General features: G+C 42.5%; 1 protein-coding gene across 1 annotated transcript; it reads left to right on the top strand.

The window, feature by feature from the left end:
• The first annotated feature begins 987 nt into the window (after nucleotides 1-987).
• Nucleotides 988-9321, top strand: cdkn2aip (CDKN2A interacting protein). The gene is made up of 4 exons (XM_083935692.1): nucleotides 988-1036; nucleotides 1296-1545; nucleotides 4855-4979; nucleotides 6849-9321. The coding sequence occupies exons 2-4, from the start codon at nucleotides 1298-1300 to the stop codon at nucleotides 7400-7402; spliced, it is 927 nt and encodes a 308-aa protein (XP_083791818.1). The 5' UTR covers nucleotides 988-1036; nucleotides 1296-1297; the 3' UTR covers nucleotides 7403-9321.
• The last annotated feature ends 1993 nt before the right edge of the window (nucleotides 9322-11314 follow it).

Raw genomic sequence — 11314 nt, 5'->3', positions numbered from 1 at the left:
AGGGATAATAATAATAATAAAAATAATGTAATATTAATACTAACAAAAATAAATGAAAAAGAAACTTCTGGTAAATGTAGTTCCTTATATTATACACCCAATAATATGTGCTGAACATATAAACAATAGATACAAGGGATGAAAAAAATAATAATAATAAATTAATATTAATAAGAACAAAAAGAAATTAAAAAGAACCTTCTGGAAAATGTAGTTCCTTATATGATATACCCAATAGTACATCTGTGCTGAACATATAAACAATAGATACAAGGGACAATAATAATAATAATAATAAAAATAATAATAATAATAATAATAATAATAATAATAACAACAAAAATAAAGGAAACAGAGGCTTCTGGAAAATGTAGTTCCTTATATTATATACCCAATAGTACATCTGTGCTGAACATACAAACAATAGACACCAGGGATGATGATGATAATAATAACAACAACAACAACAACAACAACAACAACAACATTAATAATAATAATGATGTTGATAATAATAATAATAATAATAATAATAATAATAATAATAATAATAATAATAATAATAAAGTAATATTAATAATAACAAAAATAAAGGAAAAAGAAGCTTCTGGGAAATGTAGGTCCTTATATTTTATACCCAATAGTACATCTGTGCTGAACATATAAACAACAGACACAAGAGATAATAACAATAATTATAATTATTATTATTAAAATAAATCAATATTAATAACAACAAAAATAAAGGAAACAGAGGCTTCTGGGAAAGGTAGTTCCTTATATTATAAACCCAATAGTACATCTGTGCTGAACATATAAACAACAGACACAAGAGATAATAACAATATAATAATAATAATAATAATAATAATGATAATAATAATAATAAAGTAATTTTAAAAATAACAAAAATAAAGGAAACAGAGGCTTCTGGGAAATGTAGTTCCGCCCGGTAAAAGGGGCAGTGTCGTCACTCCTGCGTCATCATTGGGTCATGTAGCTAGCTAGCAACACCTTGCGACGGAGAGAGCGCTTGGTATGTCGTAGTTACTAGTTAAAACGAATACTTCACGCAGGCTTTATACGCTTTATAACAACGTAGCATCTTATTTACGTTAGTATTAAGCTCGAAAGCGTGTAGTTACCATGGCTACGTGCGCGTTAAATTACATCTATTGTTATTCGGCTAGCCGTGTGTCTGAACTTACCGTTAGTAGCTGTAGATAAATGAGGAAGTGCTGTTCGTTGGTGCTTCTTGTTTACACCGTTTGTTGTTGTTGTTGTTGTTTTTACAGGGATGGCGGGGGAGAGGAGCGAACAGGACACAGTTTCAGAGTACCTGGGCCAGAACCCACAGCTGGCCCAATGGGTCGACACTTTCAGGAGCTACTGTGAGAGCAACAAGCAGTGGGTCGCCCGGAGAGAGTTCATCCTGAGGAACATGGAGTCTTTCCCCACAGTGGAGCCCGGAGTCCCCAGCAGCGACCTGGACAGGCTGCTCTCTCTGTCCATGGTCTGGGCCAATCACGTGTTCCTCGGCTGCAAGTAAGACAACACAAAATTAGCAGTTAACAAAATTATTGCTAAACTATTCCAGAAGTCAAACATTACAGTGGATTTAATGTGTAAGGCGAGTTTATCCGCATGGTACATTCCAGCAACAAGGTGATTCAAAGTGGTTTACATCTCATCTCATGTTCTCTTCAGCCTCTTATCCGGGGTCGGGTCTCGGGGGCAGCAGCTTTAGCAGGGGACCCCGAACTTCCCTTTCCCGGGCCACATTAACCAGCTCTAACTGGGGGATCCTGAGGCGTTCCCAGGCCAGTGTGGAGATCTAATCTCTCCACCTGGTCCTGGGTCTACCCCGAGGCCTCCTCCCAGCTGGATGTGCCTGGAACACCTCCCTAGGGAGGTTAATGTGTCCCAGGAAAGGGAAGTTTGGGGTCCCCTGCTAAAGCTGCTGCCCCCGCGACCCGACCCAGGATAAGAGGCTAAAGATCAGAAGAGTCGAGATGAAATTGAGGCGTATGAGTTTCGAATTTAGTCAGTGAATGCAACACTTTGTGGCAGGCTGTGGAGTTCTCGTCTCACACGTTTGGGAACCGCTAAACAATCCTAGCAATTCACAGATATACTTTTAGTCACATACTTAAATGTCACTTATTCAATGGTCAGTCATTTAATTATAAAACATCAAAAGCATCGGAAAGAGATACACATAAAATTACATTAAGTAAAATAAATACAAGAAAATAAAAATTGATGCTGCTCAATGGAATTTTAGCAGCATCAATGACACAAAGAAATTGCTCTATAGTCATATATATATATATATATATATATATATATATATATATATATATATGTGTATATATTGGGGGCTCAGTCCATAGGTGACTCGGCTGGGAACGGGGGGTCGGCGGTTCGAGTCCCTGTGTGGACCATGAATGGAGCGTTTACTGGTGGCTGTAGAGGTGCCAGTTAATCTCCTGGGCACTGCCGAGGTGCTGTTGAGCAAGGCACCGAACCCCCAACTGCTCGGGGCGCCGGTACACTGGCAGCCCCCTCGTTCTGACATCTCTCCATTAATCGCATGTTAATGCATATTGGTTCTTCTTCTAATTCTTCTTCTTCTTCTTCTTCTTCTAACATATTAAGTCTTATAAGTTTAGACTGTTGGGGTCTCATCACACACATTTGGTGCCTAAAGAGCCTCAAAACAATCTTAGCTATTCGCAGATGTACTTTTAGTCACACACTTTGATGCCGATTATTCAGTGATCAATCGTTCAATTATGTTATTTATCTTTATTGAACATGTTAAAAAGAAAAAAATAGAAACTAAATAATGCGAATGAGCATTAAAAAGAAAAGAAAACAAGCAAATTTGATCCTAAGAGATAAATACATGACTCAAATAATAAAGTTCATGTTCAAAGGGATCGGAAGGAGTTAATAATGTACCCCCTCCTATTTCTTATAATTATTTATAATTATTAATCATAAACAAATTAAAAATTCATTTTGAATCAGTCGGTGTCGGGTGTTTGGCTCCTGGGTTAAAACAAATCACAGCAAAACAATAAAAAAAGACAAGAACAAGAGAAAGAGAAGAAGAAAACAAAACAACAAACAAACCAAAAACCAAAAAAATTCAGTGCTCCAGCTCATAAAAATTCAATGTTTTGTCTTTGAAGAGTTGGTTCAGTTTTGATCTGTCGGCACATTCTTTCATCTCCCCATCACAGACTCACGGCCTTTGTTGTAACACCGTTTAGTTTAGTTTAGTTTAGTTTTAATACACAGGTTCCTCTTAACCTGTTTTTGCTTTCTCAAAGTTGGAACGACTCCTGGACACCGTGAGGCAATTACTCATGATTTGCTTTGAACATTTAGTATAAAACATTAAAAGCATTGGCAAGAGACGCGTAAAAGGACATTCAAGTAAGAAATAATTAAGACAAGATCATCAAAAGCAAGAGAAGCAACGTTTGGAAAGGGATTTTCAGCTGTTAATTATTAATATAGTATCATTTTTAAGACGGGGCATGAATGATAAAGCTCCAGAGAGCAAAGTCAAAGGCAGACCAATGAAGAGTCCACTTGTCCCGGGTATTTTAATTCAATATAAAGCTAATTATAGTGCAAAATCATAACAAAAGTTAACTAAAGACACTTTACATATATAGAAGGTCTCGACCAGTCTTTCTCAAATGGGGGTACATGTACCCCTGGGGGTACTTTGGAGTACTGCAGGGGGTACATGAGACTAAAAAAATATGACTCATGCATGGATCCTAATTCCCCATTTCATATTTAGCATCCCTGTTTTAACTGCTGTAAACAAATGTAATCACGATTTATGGTTGAAACGTAGCAGTAGCAGGTGTTGTTGTATTTTAAAGGCTTTATAAAAGCTTTTTCCCCCTATCAAAACTGTTTTTGCATTGTCGGGGTACTTGGCTGAAAAAAATATTCCAAAGGGGGTTAATTACTGAAAAAAGTTTGAGAACCACTCGTCTAGACCACACTCTAAAGGCGCACTCACACTGTCCTTCTGCACCGGCTAAAGCCTAGTGCGTTTGACCAGTGTGCGTGCAACCGCTTCGCACATAACTGCGGCCAGCTGGCCGTCCACGGTCCGCCTGAGAGAGGTGGGCTTTTGTAGAGCGCGTTTGCACGTGTACGAGCACGAGGCCTACGGCGGTTCTGACGTAATTTTAGGTGCGCCTGTTCGGACATAGAAAAAAGAAGGAGGGACCATGCGCGGACATTTAAAACAATGGCGGTGAAAGGTTCACGTTGGTGTGATGCGGAGGTGGAGTGTTTACTGCAGATTTGGTCGATGAAAAGATTCAAAAACAGTCGACAAGACGCACAAAAACTCTGAGGTCTACGGAAAGATCTGGAAACAAAGCCACGCATCGCCATGATGTCATCAATGCGTGTGACGTGTTACGGCGTGATGACATATAGGCAGCAAGAAGCATTCTCCGAGGCCCAGGTAGTGTGAGTACAAACGGGCCTGGAGGGGGGGACAAGGACCCTAAAGCCCGGGGCGCGGTGCGGAAGGACAGTGTGAGTAGGCCCTAACTCATTTTTGATTTACAGAGAGCGAACAATTCCTCCATGAGCAGCATCAAGTCACAATAACTATAATAATAACAAAAATAATAATAGTAATAATATCTATGTGCAGTATATATCCACCAATCTTATGCACACAGTGGCAGTTGATATAGTAGACTGATGTGAATAGTAGTAATAATGGCAGTTAAGGTAATAGAAATATGAATAATAATAACACTTATGGTGGTAAATATGATAACATGATGATTATCCTCCCCTCCTCAGCTACCCACACACTGTAATGGACAAGATCAAGGAGATGGGCGAGGGGATAGTCGTCCCAGATGCCCCAGCTCACAAAACCACAAAAGATGGACTCCTGGCCAGAGGGAAGCGCAGTGCAGCAGCTGGTAATTCAATGCACACCTTTCATACAGCAGACTACTGTATTCACATGTTTACAGCTACGGTGATCACATGGCCAGGATCAACTCCGGCTGACACAAGTTTGCACTTCCTTTATTTTGTAATTTGTTGGGAACACACAGTGACAGACGGGGAACAAATGACACTCTAGTAAGAAGGGTTGTAAGAAAATGTCAATGCACGTGAGCAAAGCAATATTATGTTGTCTGATACTGTTTTGATTGTCAAAAACAAACCCACCCACCACAGCGACTTCCTGGTTGATCCAAACAGGAAGTGCCAAAAACTGCAGTTCTCTGAGTGTCCACTAGGGGCAGGTTTCATAACAGAGCAGTTTCTCATTGAGCCCCATGTTAAACAGGCCGTTTACACAGCATCATTAAACCTGTTTAAGGACAAAAGAACATTCTAGTCTGTGTGTTTAGGTCATATCTCCATGACAACACTGAGGGGGTGAATTGTTTTGTGCAAGGCTAGTTTTTATTTTATTTGAGGTTAAAGTTTATGTCTAATAAGGGGCGTGGCCTCTTGAGTGACAGCTAGCTTCTGGCCCTCACTTCTCCTTGGAGGTAAACGTCAGCCAGATGGAGGTATGTCCCTCCCCCCAACGTCACATACATGCCCTTTTTTGGTAAGAGGAAATGAGGCTGAGTCAAAGTCTGACAAGATGGAGGCTCCCGTATGCGAGGATGATTGGATCACGTTGAGTGAACGGACCCCGACGGAGACGCTACGTCCATTTTTTACACAGTCTATGTCGAAGACAGTTTATTTTTTATTTGCTCCTTATTTGCACCTGCTAGATATGTTTGTTTTAATGTATCTTACACTCCAGGGTAACAATGTATGCATATGGGGGTGTGCTCTAGTGTTGGGCGATATGTTAAGATATTCATAACCTCACAAACTGTCAAGGAAAGAAACTTATTTTCTTATAAACCAGAAAAATAAAACTTTATACTTTCTGAATTTGAAGTTTTTCATTTCCTTCACCAAACCAAGATGTTACCATAATTACCTCGTTAACTCATCAAAACACACTTAATTCAAACTGGATAGAACAACATCAAACGAACCAAACCTGTCTTAGTTAGTCGTTCCACTGTTCCAACAATCATTAAATAGATCCTTAATTCACAAAGTAAGATGTGAAATTATGCTCTTTCTCCGCAGCTGTCTACGCGTGGATGTACATTGTGCCATTAAACGTCATCCCCATAAGGAAAATGTGACGTTTTCTTTCAGGTTCATCTGGTTCTATGTCAGTAGAATGAGTTTCCACATTAGTGTCTGAGGTTGACGGGTTGTCAAAATACTTCATTTGCTTCTCAATCGTGTCTAACACAAATACCTGTGCGCGGGCGAGTGAACACAACCACACACGTGCAGCATTGTCGTGTGCAGTTGTCTGCCCCGTGTTTTTACTGAAAACAGCGATATTTAAATATCACTAATGCAACAGATCCAAATGAACAGACGTATTCACAGATGATCTCGGTAAAGAGCCTTTTTTTTCTCAGGATAATTGTATAACTTATAATGTTTCACATGTCCTCAGTACATATTCAGCCATGACAAATGTAATGATGATTACAAATGAAAAGTTTCCTTTTGTTATCGTGGTTTTTTTTTTTTTTGGTCTGCTATGAGTAAGTCAGATAGTAGGAAGGACTCTGTGCCTCCCCACACACCTCCTGATGTTTCAGTGCTATTTTCTATTACAGCAATAATCACCTACACACTGTTTTTTTCCCTTTACACACCCACACCTGCCCCTGGACGCAGTTTCACTCATTAAAATCCGCTTCTTTGTGCAGTCATGACTGTCCTGCCTTTTGTGTCCTGCTTTTCAGAGGGTGAGGCTGACAGCGGCGGGAAAAGAGCCAAATGTGGAGCTAATGAGCTCGACAGTCGACCCACGTGGAGTCAGAAATCAGGGCCTCGTCCGCAGGCGCCGGCAGAACACCAGCCCTTCTTCAACCGCCTCTACAAGGCGGTGGCCTGGAAGCTGGTGTCGGCGGGGGGCTTCGGTCCAAACTTGGACCACTTTGAAATACTCCGGAGCTGTGTGGAGTCATGTAAGGAGACCGTGACGTGCGTGTTTGTGCCACTGAAGGACATCACCGGCCTCCCCGCAGGTCGCACGCAGAAGGAAGGCCACGTGTGCGAGATCCGCTGTCAGACTGTTTACATGGGGACAGGATACGGCCGCGACGAGTCCGCCGCCAAAGCCATGGCTTCCAAAGAGGCCCTAAAAGCCTTTCAGGGGCGCAAAGTGACGGTAAAGATCTGCAGACGGAGGTACAAAGGCAGAGACGTGGAGGATCTGATGCTGTTTGACGAGCAGCCTCGGAGTCAGGGCTTTCCTCCCGCTCTCAGCTACCCTTTTGAGGACGAGCAGCTGTAAGACGGTTCTTCGTACAGCAGACAGTTTGCGACGTTTGCCCTGCTGCGATGCCTGTTGAGCGCAAAGACAAGTAACTTTTAGTGAACGGAGCTACTGAAAGGATTCATGAGCGTGTCGGGACTCGGGGACCAGACTGTTCTGCATCTGAACGTCACAACTACACTTAGGAATCATCAAGTGACATACACCATCAACTATCGCAATGCGTTCTTCCCAATACTTTGGTGTCACGTTATTCGAATATCTGGGATACTTCAGCAAAACAACAAGAATGAATCACACAGCGTTGACCAAATGTTCAGCCTCTCTCAGTTTCACCGACAGTGTCACAGAGTGCGTGGAGTCGGAGCATCAAACGGCCACAAACAGGCAAACAAAGCTCAGCAGTTAATGAGTTTATAACAAAGAAATGATAAAATGCCACCTTAGTATTGTAGGAGAATGGATTGCATCATATTGATGTGATGATTTGTACCAACAAAACGGTTTTGGCCATCACATTAGGAGTAGCGTGTGTGTGTGTGTTCCTCCTTTGTTCACTGTTGTCGTGACAGGTTCTGTTCAGGTGCAGTCCAAACCCTAGTTGGATCTTACTTTGTTGCTTTTTGATTGGTTTGGATCCACTGTTCAAGAGACACAAAAGTCACACGGGTCCAGAACTCGGCGGCCACTGTAACTAGAACTAAACACGACGTCTCTAATGTTCATACCGGTTAAGAATACAAACATAGCTTCAGATTATATTTAGATTTTTCACTTTTTTTAAACCACACGTGACTCTTAGGGCGCACTCACACTGTCCTTCCGCACCGTGCCAAAACAGGTTTTGAGGGTAAAGCCTAGTGCATTTGACCAGTGTGAGTGCAACCACTCCGCGCCTAGCTGCGGCCAGTTGGCCGTCCACGGCCCGTCTGAGAGAGGTGGGCTTTTGTAGAGCGCGTTTGCACGTGTACGAGCACGAGCGTGCGCACGTGTACGAGCACGACGCCTACGGCAGTTCTCGCGTCATTTTATGTGCGCCTGTTGGGACATAGGAAAAAAAAAGACGGACCATGCGCGGACATTTAACAACAACAACAACAATGGCGGTGAAAGGTTCACGTTGGTGTGATGCGGAGGTGGAGTGTTTACTGCAGATTTGGTCGATGAAAAGATTCAAAAACAGTCGTCATCGCGATGACGTCAATCAATGGGTGTGACGTGTTACGGCGTGATGACGTATAGGCAGCAAGAAGCATTCACCGAGGCCCAGGTAGTGTGAGTACAAACGGGCCTGGAGGGGGAGACAAGAACCCTAAAGCCCGGGGCGTGGTGCGGTAGGACAGTGTGTGTGCGCCCTTCGATGTTAGCCTTTTTTTCCTAATTGTATTAATCAACCCTGTGATTTCAGGATTGTTTCTTGAGTTGTTAAAACGAAGGACAGGGCCTCGCTGAAATGATGTTGGTGTTCGATTCTAATTTTTTTCCTTACTTTTAAGTAACGGTGCAGAGGATTCACCGAAGAGGTTTTGAGTCTTTAATCACAACACACAGTCTCAGCTCAAGGAGAAGCTGGGGTGCGTTACAGCGTTCTTGAATTCTCCACTACAGTACCCGACATACTGTGCACACGAGTGCTGAAGGCTACTTGCTTTGATTTAACATCACTGATTAAAAAAAACACACAATGTTGAAACTATTTGGTGTCACAGTTCAGAAGGATCCAGTTTGATCCAGTGTGTGCGGCGTTCTGGTGTGTTGGAGGGTAAAGTGCTGCTGTGATGTGTGATTCTCTTCTCTGTGTGTTTCCAGTTTGGGTTGAAGGTGAACAGGGTTGCATTGCGTGAGTGTCCACACTGTTCCACTGTTCCATGTTACTGTACGTTAACACCAGTGCTCCTGTTTCTACATATTGTTTAAATAAACATAATTTAACTGAGTGAGTGAAGTGTATTTGGCTTCTTTCTGCGGGAAACGGCATTATCATGGTAGTTTGCTTTGTGTGTGTGTGTAAACGGACAATAATACTTTCTATGGTCTCATTTCACATGGGGGGATTTCTGACAAGTAGTCCCCGAAGCAATTTCAGTCAACAGCAACTGGACTTGGTTATTTGTCATTGGTAAATGGACTTGTACTTCTATAGCGCCTTTCTAGTCTTCTGTCTACTCATGCGCTTTCAAAGTGTTTGTCACATTCACCCGTTCACACAGACATTCACACTGATGGCAGTGGACATCTACAGACCATCTAATCTAATGTAACCCATTCAGACCACATTTACACACCCATGCACAGCACAGGGAGCAATTCGGGGTTCAGTGTCTTGCCCAAGGACACTTCGACATGTGGGAAGTTGGGGATCGAACTGCTAATCTCTCAAATGGAGGACGACCCACTCTTCTACTAAGCCACAGTCAGTGTTCCTAGACCAATAACCAAGTCCAGTTGCTTTGGGGATAACGATGACCTGGACCAATGAGAACATTCACAGCCTTCTGACAAGTAAAGGATTATCTCAATCCATAAGTCACGTGCTGCGTCTCATTAGCGGTAATTGGCGAGTTCACACACAAGTGCCGCGATGACTCAGGTCCTCATTAGAGACGTCAGCAGTGCTGATCAATTATAAACCCTCAGTGATTTGAGTGGCATTCATGCTTGACCCCCCCTCAGTTGAAAGTGAGCTATTGTTTAAATCAGCCGGATGCCTCCAGCCTCATCAGCGCAGTTCACTGGACCGTACTCAATGGACTTAACCCTGACCCTTCCCTCTTCATGAGACGATCTAAACACGAGCGCTGATACGATCTGTAACGCGTTCCATACCTCGAATAAGCTGCTCCCTCAGCCGTGTTGGCCGGTAGACGCGTCGTGATGACTGTAACGTCCTGCATGAACGGAAGTTTGGGATGTGTACGAACACGACAGCCCGCATTTTCAACCCCATTTTCAGAGGGTTCAGGGTTCTCACGGGTGCTGGAAATCCTGGAAAACACCACATAGGTTTGAAAAGTATTGGATTTTGTGCTTGAAAGTTTGGTTTTATAGGAGATCAAGTCTACTTACAAACAGGTGACACGTTTGGAAACATGAATCTGTCTTGTCACTGTAATGTAGAATTCTGTCACAAAACATAATGCTGGTCATTTATAGATTCGAGGTTCAAGAAGCTTTATTTATCCCGAGGGAAATTATTGTAGCACATTGTACAGTACACTAACCTGTAATTTAATACAAAAAGAAGAAATTATGTACCGTGCTCTATAGATAGTAATTATGCAACTGTAAGGTGCTGGAAAAGCTTTGAAATGCACCATGAAATGCCTGAGAAGTGCTTGGATTATTCGCTGGAAACCCCTGAATGTGTTGATATACTACTATACTGTCAAACTCCATTTCACCCAGTGCCAGCCTACAGTAGCTGCACCCAACAACAGACAACAGTGGCAACCAGCAACGCCCAACGCTATTGGAAAAGCTTTGAAATGCACCATGAAATGCCTAAAAAGTGCTTGGATTAGGCGCCGGAAACCCCTGAATGTGTTGATATACTACTATACTGGCAACTCCATTTCACCCGGTGCCAGCCTACAGTAGCTGCACCCAACAACAGACAACCCTGGCAACCAGCAATGCCCAATGCTATTGGAAAAGCTTTGAAATGCACCATGAAATGCCTGAAAAGTACTTGAATTAGGCGCTGGAAACCCCTGAATGTGTTCATATACTACTATACTGGCAAACTCCATTTCACCCAGTGCCAGCCTACAGTAGCTGCACCCAACAACAGACAACCCTGGCAACCAGCAACGCCCAACGCTATTGGAAAAGCTTTGAAATGCCTGAAAAGTGCTTGAATTAGGCGCTGGAAACCCCTGAACGTGTTGATATACCACTATATTGGCAAACTCCATTTCACCCAGTGCCAGC

This window comes from Echiichthys vipera (genome assembly GCF_963691815.1).
Source record: "Echiichthys vipera genome assembly, chromosome: 1".
NCBI classification, from domain to species: domain Eukaryota; kingdom Metazoa; phylum Chordata; class Actinopteri; order Perciformes; family Trachinidae; genus Echiichthys; species Echiichthys vipera.
Note: the sequence above shows the minus strand (reverse complement) of the source record. Positions and strands in the feature narration are given on the sequence as shown.

Bases quoted from the DNA above. Each gene is read 5' to 3' on its own strand.
- cdkn2aip (XM_083935692.1), top strand. From the start codon at position 1,298: ATGGCGGGGGAGAGGAGCGAACAGGACACAGTTTCAGAGTACCTGGGC. The intron at 1,546-4,854 runs GTAAGACAACAC...TCCCCTCCTCAG, and splicing joins CACGTGTTCCTCGGCTGCAA to CTACCCACACACTGTAATGG. The intron at 4,980-6,848 runs GTAATTCAATGC...CCTGCTTTTCAG, and splicing joins GAAGCGCAGTGCAGCAGCTG to AGGGTGAGGCTGACAGCGGC.